Source organism: Zosterops lateralis (assembly GCF_965231275.1).
Source record: "Zosterops lateralis genome assembly, chromosome: 2".
Classification (NCBI taxonomy): domain Eukaryota; kingdom Metazoa; phylum Chordata; class Aves; order Passeriformes; family Zosteropidae; genus Zosterops; species Zosterops lateralis.
The window spans coordinates 102,111,399-102,133,602 of record NC_139763.1 but is presented as its reverse complement, the minus strand read 5'-3'; the positions used below and the strand labels follow the sequence as shown (position 1 = coordinate 102,133,602).

At 43.5% G+C, this 22,204-nt stretch overlaps 1 protein-coding gene across 1 annotated transcript in view; it reads left to right on the top strand.

Moving 5' to 3' along the window:
• The window catches only part of EVA1C (eva-1 homolog C), a gene marked incomplete at its 5' end in the record, with an annotated part of 32,207 nt that extends 10,663 nt beyond the window's left edge, over positions 1 to 21,544 (top strand). The window contains 7 exons of the mRNA XM_083885134.1: positions 1,918 to 2,114; positions 5,435 to 5,558; positions 8,529 to 8,681; positions 15,952 to 16,095; positions 19,403 to 19,474; positions 20,090 to 20,182; positions 21,018 to 21,544. Of these exons, the coding sequence (XP_083741260.1) occupies positions 1,918 to 2,114; positions 5,435 to 5,558; positions 8,529 to 8,681; positions 15,952 to 16,095; positions 19,403 to 19,474; positions 20,090 to 20,182; positions 21,018 to 21,418 (1,184 nt within the window). The 3' untranslated portion in view covers positions 21,419 to 21,544. The remainder of the gene's footprint in view (positions 1 to 1,917; positions 2,115 to 5,434; positions 5,559 to 8,528; positions 8,682 to 15,951; positions 16,096 to 19,402; positions 19,475 to 20,089; positions 20,183 to 21,017) is intronic.
• Between the last annotated feature and the right edge of the window lie 660 nt (positions 21,545 to 22,204).

Genomic DNA, 22,204 nt, shown 5'->3' with positions numbered 1-22,204 from the left:
GGTTTCAGCAATTTCCATTACTACTTTTATCCTTTAATATGTGGATTTTAAGGATTTTAATAACAGCAGAGTCACGTTTAAGCTGCTTGGAAGGCTGGAGAGCAAGATATCTTATTTTCATCATTTCATTTAATGTAATTTTTACAAGTGAACCATATTGCTCTTACAGAATCAGAGCAAGTTTTTTTATAAAGACGTTTTCTTAAAGGATTGAATAGTTGCAATTGTTGGAGAAAGGTGCTTAGATGCTGGATTAGGAATTTGCAGGATCAAAGTAGCAGCTAAGATGCCAGGGAACTCATCCAAATCACAGCATAGCTGATATTCTTTAGGGAATACTGGACTGTTTTGTATACAGCACTCTTGGCCCCAAGTAACTTAAAACCTGAAGAATTGAAATGATTAAAAATATTGGGTCATATCTTTGAGGGTCTTGAATGCCCACAACTCATGTAGGGCTGAATACTCTGTCACTGTGGCCCTTTATGCCACCATGGTGATGCCAAAGATGTTCAGCAAGTGCCACAGGAGGCCCCTGTGCAGCACTGGCCACAATGAAGTCACTTGGGTGCAATTGGGCATTTGTCCCATTTTCCTGGCAGCACTCAGCATCTCTCAGGAGCAGGCTGACAGAGGGGGGGCTCTGACAAGGAACTTCAATTATTTGTGATCTCAATTACACAGAAAATGTAGGGGATGGATTTGGTTGTAGGCTTGGTTATTCTTTTTAACCTGTGAAAAGCTGTGGAGATTGCTGCTGGACAGGTTTCCTTGAAATCCAGAGTGCAAATGCAGGGCATAAAATTTTTTCTGCCTCAGTTCCAGTGCCAGTGCTCAGACTGAGGTCAGTGAGATGGGGAACTCATCTACAGCTCTGCTGTGCTGGAAGGTGCATCTGCTGACTTCTGTCCTCCTCTGGGCTCTAGATGGGGAACAGTAAAGATAACAATGGAGCAGGCTTCTTCCTCCAGACTTAGAACTGACAGGGAAGCTGATTTTTGCTATCCATATGTACAGCTGGAGCTGGAAAAGATGCCAGAGAACTGAAATGTTTGACCCATCCCTGGAAGCGTTCAAGCCCAGACTGGATGGAGCTCTGAGCAAACTGTTATAGTTGAAGGTGGCAGGGGGACTGGCATTGGGAGACCTTTAAGGAACTTTCCAACCCAGGCCATTCTATAATTATAGGATTTTCCTATTTTTTGCTTGGAGTACTAAAGTTTCTATTTAAAAACGTTTTAGAAAATTGCTTGTCTTTGGGGAAAGTTTATGAAGGGCAGAAGTGTGAAAATTAAATGGCACATTTTATTTAAAGGGCAGATGTTAATTTATTAAAAGGAGTGAACTTTTTTCAGTATTTTCTTTGACAAAATGAATTTTTATTTTAACAATACAAAAAAGCCCCTGATTCTGCCACAACAAGAAAATGTTCCTACAAGAAAATGTGAGGGTTTTTTTTTTTCCTCCATCATACTTAAGAGTGTGTGTGAAGCACAACTGCCCATGAGCCCAAAAGTGCAGCACATCCTTTTAACAAGACATATAAGGAATACCTTAGGCAGCTGGAATGCAAGAATCTGGCCCAGAAAAAACCCAGTAATACCCTTTTGACTGCTGCAGACACACCCTGGGATCATGAGCAGCCACAACTGGCAAGGGCCTGAGCCCTTGTACTGTCCATACAACGCATCCTCCTGCTGCTGGAATGCTGGGAGGTCTCGCACTCCCCGCCACGAGACCTCATGTTTTCCAGCCCAGAGCACGTAAGGGGTGACCCATTCAGAGAACTGAGTGGCTGCAGGCCAGACGTATAACCTTGACTACAATGCCCTTTCCGGAGACTGATTGTGGTTTTCTTATTATCTAACGAGCTTGTCATTTCCTGTGCTAGTTGTAACAGAGCTGAATATTTTCTAGGTTACCTAACGAAGCTCCTGCAGAATCACACTGCCTATGCCTGCGACGGGCAGCACCTGAGCCTGCACTGCCCTCGGCACTCAACCATCAGTGTTCAGTCAGCATTTTATGGGCAGGACCCCCACATGTGCACTGCTTGGGAGCCTGAAACCAGGATGACAGAACCCAGGAACTGCGTGGCACCCACCTCTTTGCAGGTACTGCATGTTGTAAAGGCTCTTAAGGTACAGAACATTTTTGATGGCTTCCCTGCTGTTTCTGTGCAAGTGTTCTCAGCCTTGAATGAGACAGCACTGTACCTATGGCAGTTTACTACCAAAAGTGTTACAGCTGGAAGGGTTTGTCTGGACAGCAGGGTATTACTGTAGGGTTGTGAGAGCTTTGAAGATTGCCTTCCGTTGTGATGAACCTTGCTTTGGAAACCCCATTCTTAAAGTCCCCTAAAATAGTCTGCTCATTTCCATTCAAGGGCTGGTCAGGACTGAGTTGACCAGTCTTAATCTATCACACAGGCCCTTCTTGACTCCAGCGGAGGATACAAGATTGGACAGAGCAGGGTCACAAATCCAGTGAATAAGATGACATCCTGGTTGGCCTTTGGCTTGTTGCATGCCTGTCTTCCCTCACTGAAAAGGGACAGCAACAGCTTAAACAGCAACCCCCAAAACAGAATTTCTGCAGATACCTGCATTTCTGTGACTATATGATTTACATCAGCAACATCCTATAGTTTGTTTGTTGGGCCTGCTTCAGTATAGCTTAAAATGATTTATACTTCATCAATTACTACTTTCTGCTGTGGAGACTTTTATAGCAAGGTCTGACTTACACTGCTGTCAAAGGCTTGTTTCATATTAGTGAAAAATACCCAGTGTTGTTCCAAAATCAGTAAATCATTGCAAAAACGAGTAGTCAGTGGAATCTGAACATGTTCTGTTGGTTAAACTTACAAATGCTTTACAGAAGTTGTGACAGAGTTTGTAAATTTTGTGTCTGTAGACCACATGTTCCTTCTTGACATCAGGGAATGTATGTTCTCACCACTGCTGAGCTGAAAGGTACTATGAAGTGGTTTGGTAGTAATATCCTCTCTCTAGAAACAGTATTAGGGCAATTTTGTAAGTGTGGCTTGCCCATGATGTACTGCAATTTTTGAGGACATTCCAGACATGACCTATGGGCCATGTGAAAGTACATCTCTCCACCAAAAACAGCAGGCCAGATGCATCCTTAATGTTATATTACTGACTGCAGCAAAGGGGCACCAGTGATTATTTTGGGCTTGTGAGTGCCTTTGTGAGGTCTCCATGGGCAGTTTTTTCCCTTGAATATAATAAACACAGCATGGGGCAACTGTTGTATAAACTACCATCATGATTTGGGCACTGTGGCTGATCAAAGGCATGAAAGCATTTTGGCAAGGCTATGAATTTGTGTGAGATACAAATATTCTGCATCTCAGAGAGTTCCAGTTCTGTTAAGGAGAAGGGACACATTTTGTAAACTGATTTCTTAGAAAAGAGCACCAGTAACCTCATCTCTCCTACCCTTCCCTTTGGAACTGGATCTGCAGTCTGCACAGGCAGGTGAAATGATGCCCTGTAGCTGAGAGGAGGCATCACAGGCACATATTACAGAGATGTCCTGTCAGGGTGATCACTGCAAAGCTGGATCTGGCTGGAGACACTAACTGCCTGGTGCTATTTTGAGTATCATTGTTTGATTTTGTAGCTGCATGCTTTTGCACAGCATCATGACAGAAAATGCGACTGCTCTTTACATTAGGCAGGAGAAAATACAAACAGATGCACAGGAGATTGTTCAGCTCAGGTGCAAACAGAAGGTGACTCAGTAGGGGATAGCTATCTATATTTACTAAAGACGTAACTCTTATTTGACTGGTCCCTTCCAGAACTATCCCAATTATGGAGGAGATATTTGTTTGACTCGCAACTCTGTAAAAGGAAAATTGACTGATAAAATTAAGTCTGCTGTGCTTTCCTTCTCTTTTAAACTCTCTAGAGTGCATTTAATGCTCAAAAAGTGTTGGATGCATGTCCTCTTCCCCTGCCAATGGGAGCTGTAGGATCACTGCAATGTGCTGCCAATGTGTGTCATTGCTGCTTGGGAGGGAAGGGTTCCAGTGATGACAGCAGAGATCCAGCCACTGCCAGCTCTCTCAGCCTGGAAACAGGAATGCAGCTTGTGCCACCACAGTGGTAAATTTGTGATTTGGTCTCTTGGTATGACTGAGACCACTTCTGATGAGAAACAAAGCAAAAATTCTCAGAAGAATTTGAGGGACTACCTAAAACTATCAGAATGGTTTATTACAGTTACTCCTGTTAAGAGTGGGGTGAGCTGGAGATAACACCCTCCTTTGTAACAGCCTGCTGTGCATAACCACACAGACTATCCAAAAAGAGTGTCAGAAAAGCCCTCTCTTAACTGAGTTTTGGAGGTAAATAAGAATTTCCTAAATACACTGCTGCATTTGAACTGGATGCTTTGGCATGTGACTGCGTTAAAAACTAGACAGACTGGCCCTGGCAATATCTTCATATTTTCTGCAGCTACAGTTCCAAGCACACAGCTGGAGTGAGAACACCAGTACAAGCACTCAGTCCTTTTGCCAGACTGGGAGAGAGCCCACACAACCCTTTGTGTATAACACTGCTCACCTGTTTGTTGTCTTCCTCTGTTGCCACTCCCAGGGAAGCTGCACAGTAAGAACCAGGATATATTGCTGGGCCAATAAATTTGGAGGAGATATGGCCTTAGAACAGCATTAGAAGCATGCCACAAAACAAGACAAGGAGGCTGAGGATAGACTTGCACATCTATGCTATCCAATCAAACTAATTCTGAAATTTGCTCGTGGCAAGTCAAGTAAATACCTGACAATGTGTGTAACTGCAAGTGAGAAGGAAGTGTCCCTTAAGCAGGAGGTCCTACACATGGCTTAAAGCTTGGGTTGTGCTTGTCATTAGTCAGAACTCTTTCAAGTGAAGATTATTTAACAGAGCATGTTCAGGTACATGTAAGCAGATCAAGATGTGGTTAAAAAGACACCTTTTTGGTTGCCATGCTTTCCCTGGACATTGCCCTCCCGTAAATGTGCTCAGGAGTGTATGAATGCCTCAAGCATGTCAATGAGACAGGCAGGGGCGTAGTGTGTTCCCATGTGCTTTGGGCTCTGCACCATCGAGGCTGTGATGCCACTCAGAGCAATTTGACCAACCTCCCCAGGGGCAGAGGGAAAAGTGACAGCAGCAAATTGGTAACATCCTAATTCGCTGTGAGCATGGCTGTGATGGATGTCTTCCCATAAAGTTGGCCATGACTCCAAGTCCAGTAGAGCTATGGCCTAGATCCAATGATACAGATGTTTCTTGCATGTTTATAGCCAAAAAGTTGTGATTTCTCTCCTGTGTAGAACAAAGTACACTAAGTGTTTTCATTGCTGTGTAGCTTCATATCTTGTTGTCAAGACTATCCTTTTTGCCCATTGTTCTAGAAAGTACTGGATGAATGCCAAAACCTGAGATCCTGCCAACTCCTTGTCAATAGTCGGGTTTTTGGGCCTGATCTGTGTCCAGGGACCACTAAATTCCTCCTTGTCTCCTTTAAATGCAAACCTAGTAAGTAATCTTTATCAGGCAAATGTGTTTTTCTGCGTGTTTTGTTGCTTGTTTTGGTTAAAATGCCACTGCACAAGGCTTTGCATAAATCCATGTGAAGTTTTGGGGCTCTTGGATCAATAACAAATTGCTCTTTTCTACCTTACCTTAGCTCTCCATTGTGTTTGCAGCTTCAGGGTGCTTGTTGCCAGTTCAATGACCAGTGTTGTTTGGCAGGGACAGATGTCAGACATCAGACTAGAAAGGAAAAATGTTATGGAAATTATTTCTAGTGAGATAGCAATGATAAATGTCATATTAGAAAGAGCTGAACAGCAAAACCAGATGCATGGGCTAAGGATCCAAATGAAGAAGGCATCCCAGGAAGGAATATGCAAAAATACTTAAGGAGCTGGGCCCAAAGCTTTCAAAGATTCAAAAATAACTCCCATTTATGGAATAATGGCCAGAAGATACATGTGCTGACATGGTTAGAGGCTTTTATTGTAGAACCAGCTGTGCTCTCTGCAGGTATTCAATGCTGATACTTGAAGGGACAAATCTTGCCTCAAAGAGAATCTACTTTGTACATACGAGAAAGGGGAAGAACGATTAAGACAATCCTCATGAGGTTTCCTTTATTGGTGGTTTTGAATTGTTCTCCTTGCTGCTATGGTATATGAGAACAAGCTCCAGTAGCCTGGGGGTTCAGCTCTCTTGGCAGTGAATTCCCAGTGTGGCTGAACAGGTCCCAAAGAAAACATCTGAATGATGACTTATGGGTACATTCACCAGCCAACACAGAAATACCAACCCACAAGCAGTGGAGAAAGCACTAAGGGGGTTTTCTTTGATCAGAGCACTAAGACAGATGTCAGTGGTAGAACAGGAGTAGGTGGCAAGCAAACTGAAGGGCCAGCTCACACTGGAAAGTGAAAGTCAGAGCAGAGAGATGGAGTGGAGTAGGCAGATGTTACCTTTGGTAAAGCATTGCCTCAGGAACTCCCAGAGAAATACACTGGGCCAGTCATTAGAGGGAGAAAAAAAAAAAGCCTAAAATTTTAAACTCACATTATCTGTTTTATCATATCAATAGTTCAATTATTTTTGCATATTGCAATTAGTCCATTATTAATAGTAGAAGGATTTGAATATCATAGCAGTGTCTGTGTCATTAGAAATCTCCTTTTGTTAATCAAAAGTTAATTGGGATCCTGTTTATTACTTTCAGAAGCTGGTTAATATTTTTCCCATGGGAGATGAGCTTCTTAGAGCATATAGTATTTACTGTGATCTGAATTTTTAAAAAGCTGCTCAAAAGCATATTCAACAGCAACTGCTGCCTTCAGGAATAGTCCAATTCCAGTGCAAATGACATGATTTCTTGTGACAGAAAATTTATATTTGTAGGTAAGATACCAATATTGTTAGTCTTGGAAGTGGAAAACATCCTTACTCAGGAAATCACTTCATGATAACTTCAAGTATATTCTGCAGTCTCCTTGCTTTCAAGTGGCACTTAACCAGTTGCCTAAATCCCTTAGTTTTTCATCTATTTAGAATTACTGTTGCTGTATCTCTGCAGAAGTTTATGTTGGGCTCTTCTCCTTATCTGATACCACTTGGGATTATACGTACTTTCACAGCCTCTCCAGCACAGTTAGGCAGATTCAGAGTCTTAATCTGCACATTGGACACAGTCACTGGGCACAGACCCCAGGTTTTTGGCCTATTTATGTGTGCACAGCATAGCGGGCGCTTCTGCAGAAGTCACAACCTGCAGTAGGTCAAGTTTTTTCAAAATGTTTTCAAAAATCTTTTCAAAATATTTTTCAAGATCACTCTTTTTTATACTTAAGGCTGTGGATGAGCTCAAATGGAAGAAACTGGACTGTTACCAAGAACATTAACCCATGGTTTTATCTGTTCTGTTTTAGATGAAACAATACTGTTTTCATTCATGAGTAGATAGGAGGTTTTTCTCTTTCCAGTTCCCGAAGAACCAGCACCCACCCTCCACTCACAGGGACACCACTCGCTAACAATAAGGTTTCCCTTTTCTTCTGCTCAGCTCAGGAATCTCCTTTTCCTGTTCTCACATTTTTGAGGACAAAAAAAATGGAGGAGAATAAACTGTTCTTCCTGGCCTTATCTGCCGTAAAAAGGTTTGGCATCACAGCTCAACCTGGAAGACTTAAGAAGGTAAAATGCCACAAACAGAGCGGCTGCTCAGGCCAGGAAGAGCCTTGTTGACAGGTGGCAGATTTAAAGGGATTCCCTAGAAGGGACAAACCATGAAGATGAGCGTCCTGTGCCTTCCCCACCTCTGCTGAGGGTACTTCCAGGGTGCCTGTGCCATCTGAGCAAGGGAGGAGGGGATTTTTCTCAGGCTCCTAACTCACATCACTTCGCCAGCCAAATTTTCAAATGAGCCCTTGCTGGATAATGCTGCCCAGGGAAACCCACTGACCTTGGTGGAGCAGTGCAAATACAGCCGAGAGCACTGTCTGGCTTGGGATGGGGACCCTGTCCTGGCCTTTTGTCCTCCCATTGTCCATGCCTTGCCCAGTGCTGTCACCCAGCAGTGCCAGCCCTGCCCGTGATTGATGAGTGTGCAGAGGCAGCTGAGGCACGTGTAGAATGCAACAGTGTCCTGAGGAGAGACAAAAGGGAAGGATGAAGCTTGTCTTGCTGAGCAGGAGTGGGAAGAAAGCCAGGAAAACAGGGAGGCTGTTCCACTGGGAGACTGGCAAAATTAGGGTTTTCTATTTTGTTCAAAATGGAGCCACAGGCTCTAGAGAGTCACTCGGGCACAATTCATTTGGAAGACACACTCTGCTCTTGACTTTGTGTCCGGCTGTACAGGTGCCACGTGTCACTTGCAACAGCATTTGCAGGAAAGCTGGTTTCTGTCCTGCTGCTATTTGCTATTAACAGTCCAGCTATTTAAATTGCCTCACGCTATCATATTGCTGTTTGCTTCTACTTTAGCTGAATACAAAACCAAATCAGCATGTGAAAACCAGGAACTGAAGCTCCACTGTCAGGAATCCAAGTTTCTTATCATCTACTCGGCCACCTACGGCAGATGGGCACACGAGGAGAGCGTCTGCTCAACAAAGGCGGAGCACACCCCCCCCTTTGGTATGTTTGGGCACCACTGAGGGACCTGCTCTAGACAGGAGCACAGGGAAGAGAGGACACAGGTGGGGAGAAACTTCAGGTGCAAGAGCAATGGTGTTTTGAAAGCATCAGTGGTGGAAATGTGAGAGAGATTATTACTGAAACTCAAACAAACTGCCCAGTATGAGGGAGGAACACAGAGTAAGAAATGCAGCAAAGTAATAAACTTTCATATAGTTAATCAGTTCTTAGTATGATTAGCATCAAAAACTAGTTCCCTTGCCTGTCTTGAATTTAGGTGACATATACTAAATATCAGCTGTTTGCCTCTCTTTTTCCTCCAGCTTCTGACAATGACCAGGTGACTGAGTGTCACGATTCTGTCTTACTGCCCCTTCTCCTCTGATACTCGTTTCTGCCAGACATGCCCTGCCTTAGATGCAGGCTGTACAGAGAGGGTCCATGGGGCAGGGCCATTGCTTTAGCTGCTGTTGTATGACCAGACCCCAAGGCTGTGGTGGCACACTAGAAAGTTAAATGTACCTGGGACTTCTCTCTGGCGCCAAGTCAGGAATGTCCTAAGTACATAGCAATAAACTCAGTAATATGTTCCATGGTGAAGGCCAGCACGAAATGAGTGCTGTTCAAACCCCTTGGTACTACACAGGGGAGGGCTTGCAAGACTGATGCCAGCCCTGTGCAAAGGCTTAACATTGCTCCTAAGAAACACAGTTTACGTGTCATCTATGAGAATCATCTCTGAACATCAAGAAGAGATCAATAATTAAACTTAAGAGCCTTTTGTCTGCAAGCCAATGTTTCTATTTAGTTACACAGATACCATTAAAAATTTATTGGCTGAAAATCACAATCTGTTCTTAGACAAGATTCTATTTAATATTGCCACGTCTGTGTTTCACACCAGCTCTCTTGGGCCTTCACAAAGACTTAGTTTGCCTGTCAGTTCTGTGGAGAAAACATTTTAGAAAGTCTCTGACACTCTTTAAGACAGTGGCAGTAACAGGTGACACAAAGCGGGGCAGAGATGTCTTGGCTGATAAAGAGAGGCTGCCACCACACTTACATCTCACACTTCACTGACCTCTCAAAATCACTCCCTTGCCTCTAATGTCAGCACTCACACTTCACAGATCAGAATTCTGCAAACTTTTCCCACTGGATAAAGTTTCCCAGTATAAAGAGAAAGAATTTGCAACAGCAACATGCTCTGCTATGGCCCCAGTGTACAAGCATCTGTGCAGCAATACCCTGGCTGGCACTGGTTTTGTGTTCTGTAAAGCAGCCTAAAACACTAGTAATAGGAGAGAGCATAAAACTTGAGAATAACACAAGGTAGATCTACAGAAGGCAGATCTTTGTATAGATTTCCTATTACTTAATGGAAGTGCTTGGCCTCTTCCTGCTTGGTACCAGTGACTTTCTGCAGGCAGTGGAATTTCCAAAAGCCCCTGTGTGGCATGGGAGCTCACATTCAGTTATCACAAAAGACTTGGCACTTCAGAGCCAGATCAAATTGACTCCAGATCTGTCTCGAGCCTGAATCTTATTTGCGTGGTTATTTAAGCACCTACAGATAGATGTAAGTGGGTGCATGACTAGATTTCTGCAACGACTGCATACCTTTCTCTCAGGAAAAACAATGGTAATTTGAATGTAATGACTTGAGACAGCTCTTCCTTCCTGAATCAGAGCCCATGCACCTATTTATGTTTTCACCAAAAGCTGAATTGGCTCCACCACACATGCATTATTGTTTCTGCTCACATTGGCTCAACTCAGCCTAAGGGCAGTGCTCAAGCCATTCCAGTGCTTTCACTGCATCGCAGAGGAACTGTGAGGCGATTTTTTTATCACTATGCAGAACAGAAGTCACCCAAAGGTCCTAATGACAGGCCCAGAAAGTCTCTGGTGAGCGCAAAAGTTTTGCATCTCTCTGTACTTGCTACGGTCCTGCCAGGTGTACTGGGTATTGGATACTCCCTGAGATCTTGGCTACCTGTTGGTAGGTGTGACAGCAGTGACAAACAGCAGCTTTGGATTGGGACAGATGTGTTCTCAAGCATCACTTTTCTGTGAACCACCTGTCAAATCAGTTGATAAATTTTCAGAGCTTTGCTTCAAATGGAACCCAGAAAAACATAACATTTCTTTTGCATAAAGGCTCTTCTCCATGTAAGAAATAAATTAGATAAATCCATCTCTGCTGTGGGAGATATCTGTGTGGCCATGAGCACTTGTAGGATCCTGAGCCTCACCTCCTCATTTAGCAAGAGTATCTACTCATGCAGCTGGTTTTCTGAGCCAATGTAACAATAAAAATCAGCTTCTGCAGCTGTCCAAATGCCTGGCACTGTTAAGACTGTACAGAATTTCCAGCAAGCAACTTCCCTGTTTTACTAAGACTATGAAAAACTCCACAAGAAAATTCTGGGTGTGGTTCTGTAGCAGATAGTTCTGCCTAGAGGTATCCATTGTGCCCGGCACCAAAGTAGGAAACTATAGCAGTTTGCTCCCGTGTGAATTGCTGCCTTTTCTGACCCATTATCTCTTTTATATTTGTATTAACATGTGCATGAGGAAACAGAAAATTTATTGGCCAGAAGAAGTTAAAGAATTGTGCCAGAACAGGTTACCATAGAGAGCACCAGGAAGATTCAGGTCAACAAACACCTCTCAAATTATAAATTACTCTTGTTAATACATGAAAATACTTGAAAGGCGGCTTGGTAGTGGGTCACCTCTAGGTTCAACTTGCATGCTAGAACACTGCAATATCATTCCCAGAAATTCCTCTGGATGCACATTGGCTGGTCAGATGTGCATTCCCTCAAGCACCAGTGACCAGCAGAGCCCTGAATTACATCTGTCACGGTTCTCATTGCTGGAAGGTGGGGCCCTTTCCAGTACAACCCTCTCTTTCACCTGGTCCCACTTTTGGAGGGTTGAGAGGGGAGGAGAATTCACAAACTCTCATCACAGCTTGCATTGTGCCATGACATACCCTGGGGTTGGGCTTTGTCCTAGTCTCCTCTTCCTAGTGGATTCAGATAAGAGGAAGAGGTGAAAAAGTCATGCAGGGGGGATTTTCAAAATCCTGAAGGTTCCTTCCAGTCAAACTAGGTGTAATGATTTTTTTAATGTAACAGGATTCTATGATGCTGTGATTCTTTTTGTTTGTTTGTTTGGACATTGTAGCAAATTCAAAGGGCCTTGTATCTCTTATTCACTGACTGATTGAAAAGCTTTTGGTTTCTGTCCTTTACTTAAAGATGTACTCTTTGCCTGGTGTAAGCCTGTCCCTGGGAAAGTCTTTTGAAAGCAGAAGAAACAGCAGTGAAGGTACAAGCAGCTTTAGGCAGATCTGGAAATGTTTCACACTGCTTTGGCACTTTGGGTATGGGAGACAGGAGTCAAATGAATTTTGTGGATGCAAAAGTACGGATAAAATAGTTCAATTTTGTTTCCACCACAAAACAGCTGTGTCAGGTCTCTCTGTGTGCAGACATGAGATACGAAAAGGTCCTTGCCTGTGTCAGCCCGAGCAAACTGGGAAGTTTAGTAGGTGCTTTGGGCCCCAAGAGGTGCCAATAGGAGCCATTGCATCCCTTTGCAACCCCTTGAATGTTGTAAAGAAAAACTCCCTTAGAATAAGAGTGTTTCAGAGCAGTGGCAGGATGAGGAGTGATTGTTTGAAAGGAGGAAGAGACCAGCCACCATTTTTAGAGTCCAAATAACATTTCTTCTGAGATGAACAGGGAAGATCAGATTTGGCTGGTGGAAGTTGCTTGGAGCACACTGAGACATACATAACTTTAGCAAGTCATGTTTTCTTTACCAGCAGTTCAAGTGTTTCTTGGGTCTATTTTTTCATGGCTCACATTTGTGAAAGGTTTGGAAAAGTACACTTGGCCCTCAAGTCTAAAAGGAGCCAAAGAACTCCTGCCTGTGCACATGCAGGAGCAGGGAGTCTGGTTCCTGCTGTCAGGAAATGGAGAGCCACACCTGTCTCTTGCCCTTAGTGTTTGGTGGGATGGATCCCCCACTGCACATGCATGTGGCAAGGAGGAGAGAGAGACCAAGTTTTGGGGTTTTTTTTTGTACAAAAATGCTGCTGATCACGTTGTGTGTTTGTTTCTGCTGGAATCAGCAGTTCCAGTGGCCCTTTTCTGATGCATAGGCTGGACCCTGTGTGCCATGCTTTTGCATAAATTACCACATTATTTCAGCAACTTTCTTTAGGAGTCTACAGCCTTGCTCCAAACTCCGCAGTTCCCCCTTGTCAGTTCTTGTGCTCACAGCTGATATCTGGGCTCCACAAAGCACAAGCCATCCTGATTTGGAGGTGTGAAATCTTTGCTTTCAGTTGATTTTAAAAGCGAGCTCCTTATTCTTCTGTGGGTGGGCACAGCCCAGAACACATAAAGCAGCATAAGGAGCAGTTGGGGATGAAAGCAGTTGGAAACATTTGGAGAGGGTGGGACAGGACGCTGTCGCCGGAACCTGGCACAAGATGCTCCATCACCTGCAGGTTTTGTGTGGCAGGGTGGAAAGAAAGGGAGGGAAAGCTCCTCCTGTCTGAATTGAGAGAAGCTTTAGGAAACCAGAAGACAAATTACTTCTCATTAAAGCCTGCATGATTTATCGCATGTCATTTGCATGCCAAAACTTTCCCAAACAAAGCTAATTAGGGAGCTGAAAGAGCCTTTCCTACAGAAACAAGGCTTTCTACTCCAACTATTAAATAGCTGCAGTCAGACTGGATAGTTTATTACTGCATTAAGAACCTTGTCTTGACACCCGTGTCCCTGTGCCATCCATAGCAGTGGCTGGTACAAAAGATCCACCGACAGTCTTGGTGTGTAACAAGCAACTTGGGAGAAAAGCGTGGAGAATGGAGTGTTTTCCCAGCTACACACTGCTGCCTTGTCTGCCACCACTGGATGCCACCAGCCTTTTAGCAGTCTGGGAATGTGCCTTTCCAGAGGCAGATTATTGAAAATGTATGGTACCAGTCTAACAAGCCCCAGGGAATACCTGTGTAGATCAAACAGCACTTAGTCAGAAAGAAGCCCCATTACGTATTTATGTTCATCTCCTCATTAATGGTTTCTTTGGGCCCATTCCATGGGTTCCTTTACTCAAAACAGCACTGACCTCTCCTCATTCAGTCACTGGAAAAAGGCTTGACCAGGAGAAGGGTAAGTTATTCAAGTTAATCCCATCATAGCTGCTTGGAGAACTATTGGGAAGGGAGCAAGGCCACACATAAATTAGACAGGATTTTTTAACTGAATCACTAAAACCCAAAATCTTTTCAGAATGCAGGAAGTTTTAAATCAAGTGGTTTTTTATGTTATAAGACCTTCCAGGCAATGTGTGTCCTGTCCTGCAGAAGAAACAGGCCATGGTTTGCCTTTACTCTCCTGTGACACTAGGCAAGCCTTGGGAGGTCCAAAAACTGGCCTGCCAAGAACCTGCAGGCATGTAACGACTGGCTCCTCAGGTAGAGGAGCCAAATCCAACATGGATAGAGATGATAAGAAGCTATTAAGTCCCACAGAAACATAAGCAAAGGCACAATGAAACATACACTTGCCATATCACTAAATATGCAGAAAACCATCAGCACAGCATCCTCCTGGTTTTATGAGGTACCACTGAGAGTAGCTCCCAGGCAGGAAATTTTATAGAAAACATTCAGTTTGCCAGTTTACTGTTGTGCTCCCAATCCATTCATTTATGAATCACCCAACAATTCCTCCTGATATTCTCTAGTTGGTTTTGTACTTGCCAAAGTAAGCTATTGGCTGTCTAAAACGTCCATCCAAATATATCCTTACTCATCTGAAATTACCAGGGAGGGAAACTAAAACTGCTAAGTTACTTAACCAGAACTACCCAATGCTTTAGGTCAGCCCTTCCCTGCCTTCCCAGCAATCTTTTGGGACACAAAGGTATTGGGATTTTAGATTTCTGAAAAGTCAAAGAGCTCTCTCCTAAAATCTATGTCCAAAGCAACCCACAAGCCCTTTGCCAGACAGATCAGCCCAGTATCTCCTGATGGCTCTGCCCAGGTATATGACTTATTTAGTGGTGGTGTCAGGGAGTTAACTCTAAAAATCACAAATCTGCCCTATGTTCACACATTAAATGTCAAGAACTCAGTGTCAAACCTTCTCTTGTTTTTAAACAGATTTGGGGAACCTTTGGAGCATCTTTGCAAACAATGTTTGTCCTTCCTTTAAAGAGGCACAAATGAGCTTCAGCAGTTGGCAGGTGACTGGAGGCCATCCTTTATTGTAGGAAGGCGGACTGTTTCAATTCCCAGAAAATGATGTTTCAGACCTCTAGAGCACCCTTGCCTCAGAAGCCTGGAGTGAGACATATCTGTCATACTCAGAAAACCCAAGTGTGTGGGTGATACAGAAAGATTCAGAGAAGTATTACTTGCTCCAAACTTGTCCTTTCTGCATCCTTTCTGTTTAGAAACCAAAACTACGGGGTGTTTTTTGCTTTGTGTCTTGGTGTCCTGGGTTTCGTTTTGCTTTCAAACCACAACACTTGGAGTTTAGCAAATGTGGATACAGAGAACTTAATCACATTTAGAGACACTCTTTTTTTTTAAAGCAGAGTGTGACTCACACACTTTCCCACTCAAGTAATTTCAGCTCCAGTGCAAAACCCATTCTTGGAAGCCACATGTTTTCCTGGTTAAATATTGAGCCCATTTCGACCTCTTCATAGTAAATCAAAAGCTACTTCTTAATACCCTGAACTTCCCTGTAGCCTGAGCTGTTGCAACACATAAAAATTGATCTTACCTGACTTGAACTGAACTTGGATATCCAGTTGACTCATCTCAGTAACCCAAGGCCAAGAAACAGACTTGGAAGCAGCATTTCATCTCTCTTGATTTGAGACAGAATAGATGTAGAGCTATTTGGATGTGCTTATTTTTTCCAAGATGTCCTGAATGGAACATCAAGACCTTATATTGGGCACCTGTTTGGAGCTTGACAAGACTCTTCCTGCACCCTTAGTATGCACCTGTAAGGCAACATGGGAGAATTACCTCACTGCAAGTTCACACTGTTATTGCAATTGACTTCCTTGCATTGACAAATCTTAATATTTAACTCTGAAATCCTGCTAAGACAAAGTTACACCTGAGATCTGGTGCAGATTTGTATCTCTAGTCATGCATCCAGCAGCTCTCATTTCGGGTAACACCAGGGCGTTGTATATTTATTGTATGTACTTTTTCTTTCAGACTGTTTGTCTTACACAGCACTGGAAGTGTTATCAAAAAGGTGTTATGGGAAACAGAGATGCAAAATCATTGTTACCAGCCAGGATTTTGGAAGTCCATGCCTACCTGGTGTGACAAAATACCTGAATGTCAGCTATGCATGTGGTAAGAGCAAATGCACAATCATTTTCAACCCCTCATTTCTGCTTACAAAGACACACACACGATCACATATGGGCACTGAGCCTTCCTAAATATTCACTTCCCTTTAACACAGGAAGTTCGTGACATAGCCATACAAAATATGTGAACAACCCCCTGGGCACAGTGGCACCTAACAAAGACTCTGGCATCAAAGGATTTTTTTGCTATTAAGAATGCAACCGACAATAAAATATCAACTATGTAGTTCAATATTTTTGAGAAATACTATCCAGATAAGAGTTTGTTCCACAGAGTTCCCCTGCAACAGAGCTAGGAAAAACACACTGGCATTGCCTGGCATCAGTGCAGGTAAAACAGTCCAGCATAATTGAAGCACTGTGTACAAGCCCAGTCCTGAAACCTGATTCATATGAGTACATCTACAGCTCCTTCCTCACAGAGGGGTTTCCTTTCTCATGGAAAGGGAAGTGAAAGTTTATGAAAAGTAAAGGCTTGAAGTTATACATCCCTTGCAGGATTGAAACATACTTCAGCTCATTCCTCAGACAGGAGAGAACAGTCTTCCATATTGTTTCCTATAGACTAATATAATTTCATAAGAGGTGAGCAGAATTCCGTAAATACTTCAATAGGAGCAGCTCCACAGGTACATACTGCAGAGTCCTTTGGCTGCATCCCTAGTGAGTAGTGGTCAAAGAGCACAGGTTACCTGAGACATGCTTTTAAGAACAGCAGGGTAGGATTGATGGCCAGGTCACTTCTACCTGAAGATCAAAGGAAAATGAGCCCTGAGAGATTTTCAGTCTCCTCAGGAATTGGTTGTCAGCTGTGAAAGGTGGTGCAGTAATTCGGCTTCATGTTACTGGAGAGATCTGGGAATCTGCCATTGCATCAATACATTATAGTATTGTGCAGCTGCCTTTATAAATGAGTTAATGTCTTTCTCTCTAATTAGCATGAGCATAATTACAACAAGTTGTTCCTCTTTGCACGTCTGTGTACCAGAAAAGCAGAGTGAGTTTCTCTGCGCTGGAGCTAGGTGTTCTGTTATTTAGGGATGTGGTTTTGCAAAAACACGTAGGTAACAAATAGTGATCTTTTGTGTTGCTGACACATTTGGAAGAGTTTTTCTTCTGCCACATCTTACTGGGCTGTGCAATCTGAAGCATTAGCCAATGATCTCCAAATCTGATTATTTTACAGATCATCTAATGAACACAGGAAGAATCTGGCATATTGCAGAATGACACTTTACATTCATCCTCCTCATTAGAGGATGCCTGCTAAACTGATGCTTCCAAAGATAATGCAAACAGATCTCCCCTTGTAGTGACAGAAACTCAGCAGAGCAGAGCACTTTTGTTCTCAGGGCTGTGCCACACTTCAGTGTATTTCTATCATGGTCAAGAATGTGAAAAAACCCCATACTCCCCACTCCCCACCCAGTAGTCAGCAGCTGTTTAGGGGTAGTGAGTCTGGCTGCATTTTTACATTTGCAGTTCATTCCTGACAGTAAAAACATGACAGGAGTTGGGAGGTGCTGGTTTCTTGAAGTCTCAGTGCCTCCAGTGATCTGCTCAGCATCGTCTCCTGTCTGCACAAGGTGGGACCTCCTGGCTCTTGGTGAGCCTGCACTTCAGGATCAGGGAATCCTCTCTCAGAAAGCATGGCTCCTGGAGCCCCACGGTGTATCTGCACTCTCTGGATGCCAGAGCCCCTTTGTGGGCTGCCTTTGGCAGCCTGCAGGAGGTGACTGACTCCTACTTGACAAAGTAGTGATGGCACAAGTTGTAATACAGATGTGATTATCATAATAAAAATTCCTATGCTGGTACCAGCTGTTGTGTTCAGTGACCTGATGTAGGCTATACCAGCCCTTGCCTCTGAAAGGCAATGTAATCAAAATAAGCAATGCAAGCAGCCAGGGGCTCTTTCTGTCCATGCCGCTTTGAATTAAACATCCCCCTACAATAAATATTTGAATGGCAAAGGGGAAAAGGGCAAGTAAAGCCCTGGGAAGGTCCCCCTGGGAGGGGAGCAAGAGGAACATCAGCACAGGTGAAAGAGTCTCAGGCCATGCAACAGGAGCTTTGGGTCCCGCATGGGCGCTGGAGACAGCACATCCTCCCAGGACATGGTTCACAACACAGGCATGTTGTTCAGAACAGCCAGGCCTGCAAATGCAGACTGCAGGCTGGAAACAATCCTGCTCCCTCTCTGCCCCACACACCAAGGAAAGTTCCAGTTCCACCATTGGAAAACAGCTACAAACTACCACGAGGTACAATACAAAACAGAAATGAGCTTATTTACCCGTGTATCTGTTGGCCTTCCACTGCAAACAGGAGCTAAGACTCCCAAAAGGATTCCTTCATCAGGAAAGGAAACAGCTCTGACTTTGAGCCCACACAGAAAGAGAAGTTCTGCTCAGAAAGAAGTGCTATTTTTAGTTGTTTTTCAAATGAAAACTATGCAAACCTCAGTCTCCTCTGTTCCATTTAACTATCTCAACACTATTTCTTGGCAAATTTTTCTATGTGGGATAGAGGTGAGTTTCACACTTGAAATTTCTTCCTTCCCCCCCGCCCCCATATCAGTCTGAAAATCAATCTGCCTTCACATAGTACAGAAACAGGGGCCAAGATCTGACTGGCTGAAGGGCCCATTCATCCATTATGGAATATATGAACTCTCTATGTCTCTACAATGCACCTGCTTGTAGTTCTTTTAATTATTTGAAGTAGACTGTAAGCACTTATCAAGGGAATAAATTAATGAAATGAGAAAGATGCAGCTAATTTATCCCCATCCTCCCCACCTTCTTCAGCAACTGTCCATCTTTGCAAATTTGTCCATCTTTGTCCAGCTTTGCAAATTACATCACACAACACTTTAACATTTATTGTAGAATTACAGTGAATTATCCTCATCCAAACCCAGTATCTAGATACAACTTAGCATCTGGCTGTAGCCCAGTTTACACTGAATTTAGAGGCCAATTTTGTCTTCATCCACTGGTTGGGACACCCTTAAGGGGTTGAAAACAAGGGGCAGGTTCCTGTGTGAAGATGCACTGATGTTACTGGAGCAGGCTGGTGTGTGAATCCAGCCACAGGCCCAAAGCTTGCCTGACTTTGCAAGAACCACACAATCATTAAGGTTGGAAAAGACCTCCAAGATCGAGTGCAACCTTCAATACCACTGTCAGAAACCCAGTTAATAAACCCAGGGTTAGCAGTGGGATCTGTAATTAACTGGGGAGAAGGTTCTTAAAACTAACAGAACACAATTTGTCTTTTGTCTGCAGTTCCTAAATTTATCCTCACGGCTGTCAACCCCCTGGTCCCTGATAACAAGTCTTCTGTCAAACAGAATGATGGTATGTACCACCACAGACACAGGGTTTGGGATGAATAGTGGAAACCCTGCTGAAAGAGCTGTTCTTCCTGTTGGAGAACAGAGGACAGGCTGGGAGTGGAATGAGAGCACAGTCTGCAGTCACAGCAACGCTGCAGAAGTGATCTGCCCAGAGCCAGCATAGTGGGAACAGTAAAAGTGGAATTGTAGTTGTTTCAGGGTGAAGAATCTTTCACAAGTTATGCCAACACCAGCTCTTCTCAAAGGCCACAAAGTTAAGGATGAGGCTGATGTGTGTCCCCAGTAATAGAAGCACATGGCATGGTTGGGTTGGGAAAGCCATTGCAGAACTGTGGAGCTTCATGAAGTAAAGTTATTTCAGAAACCCCAATGGGAATAGGCACTTGGCAACAGACCCTTAAATGAACTGGGCATTTTCTAGATGTTTGATATTTTCAATAATTTGTTAATTATACTTTATTTAACTTGTCAGCCATTGTTTGGTCTAGTATTCTGCAGCTCTTTCAGCACGGTACTGGCCTGCCTGTGTTTTGGATGGACTTGTTAGCTGGAAAGTTACTGGGTGAATATTAATTTAGTAGCTTCATTGAATTTGCTTTACCTCCTCCTATCACAGGTGTCGACCTTGATCCGAGGGAATCAAGACTTCCAAAGAAAGACAGAACTATTGTCAGCTCTAACTACTTGGCTACATTTGCATACATTAGAGGTAGGAAAATGAGGCTGAGATTCTTTGGCTCCCTAGATCATGGCATTGTGGGAAAAGGGAAGATCAACTCCAAAGGTTACAACTAGAATCCCATGTTTATGGTAATGATATTGTTACAATATAATCACAATCTTGTGGATGGGACAATCCCAGCATAATCGATATTTAGGGAATATCCCTAGCCTTGAAGGATTCAGACTCTCTTAGCAACTGCAGCCAAGATATTTTTAAATTTTTGATGGGGACTGCTGGTTGCTCAGTAGTTTTGAAAACCTGGTCCTGACCTTTGAGAGTCCTGGAGACATCTGTCTTTGGAAATGTTGGGTTGCATACATACACGGATCATCAAGGAGTAATAAAAAAAGCAAAAAGCCATCCCAAACCCAGCGATCTCTGCTGTGAAATGAAGCAGGTCTTGTGACTTAGCAACACTAAGTGCAAAGGAAGAAAAGTGCTCCGTACTCAGCCTGGCCTGGAGATGCTGCTGAGGCCCTGCAGAGCCAGAGTCCCTCTTCTCATGCCCCATTTCTGAGGGCAAGACCTGTTTTGGCAGGACGGCTGGAAAGACTAAACAAGGTGTGCAGAGTTCTGGTAGCTGGTTGACAACAGCACTGAGCTGCTCATAAAGGGTTGGGGACACATTGTTATTTTACAGTGTTATAACCAGACTGGATTTTTGCTCAGCAGTTCAGAGAGGCAGAGCTGGCAGGGTTGGGCTGTGAGTGTCAGGTTTGGGTGCCCTATGGCTACAGAACACTGCAGGAATGGCAGCTGGGGTTTGGAACCAGCCTTGGCAGTTTGTAAAGTGATTAAGCCTCAGCTTTCTTGCCTGCAGATCACCTTGAAAGAGCCGCTCTCCTGTTTGTGTCCAGCATTTGTGTGGGATTAACTCTCACACTGTGTGCCTTGGTGATCTGCGTGTCATGTCCTACTGACATCCAGAAACTGCACAGGAAGAGGGATCAGCAGGCACCAGAGAGTGCCAGAGCCTACGAGAGCAGTGCACAGGAGGAGGAGGAGGAAGAGGAAGGGGAGGATTCCTCCCTTTCAAACACCCAGGATGAAACAGACGGACTTTACAGACCTTCTTACTCAGGTTATAACTCAGCAGAGGCAGCGGAACTGGCTGAGAGGATTGAGCGCAGGGAGCAGATCATACAGGAAATTTGGATGAACAGTGGTTTGGATATGACACCCCCTAGAAATATGAATACATTTTATATTAATGAACAATAAATGGCTTATTTTGGATGACACTCTATCCCTTTAAAAAAAATGTACCTTCTGTGAAGGAACATTTGTATCAGTGAATATAATTATTTGTAAAATAAAAAGAAATATATGCAATAAAAAGAGCGTTTCATACCCTTTACTGTCTACAAATCCTTCTGAGAAAAACAGTCTACAGTTTTAACTCATGGCACAGATTACTTTTCACTGTAATTTGGGATCAACTGCATGTTCAGAAATATTTAAAAAGGTGGAAAATATTTAAGCAGATGTATTCAACCATCAGAACAGACCTGCCCAAGATGTGCTCCCGCTGCTACCTGTGCTGGCAAACCTGTGAAGGACAAGCTCCAAAATGCCTGTTGCTTTCATAAAAGACTCTTGATGTTGCTACATGCTAAGAGTACTTCACTTAAGGGAAATGCTGGGGTCATTTTTCTGATCCTAAGGCAGGGTTAAAGCCAGAATATGAATGCAGGTCATATTCTCAGGATTTTTTATATCCTGAGATTATCTTCACTTGAAAATTCTTAGACTAGTCAGATTTGGTTTCAGTTGGAATGAAAATTAAATCAGTAATGTATCTAAGCTGAAACCACAACAGCCTTCCTGTCTTAAAAATGTCTCCAATATTTTAGCTGCAGCCCATCGGGAATTTACTGAACAAAAGGAGGAAAAACATCACTTCCTACTGGTAATACTTCATGGGTTCATTGTGCTTCCCCACTCACATGCTGTGTGTCCAGGTAGAGCATAGTATGAAACACTTGGAAAGAAAACAGTGACATGGCT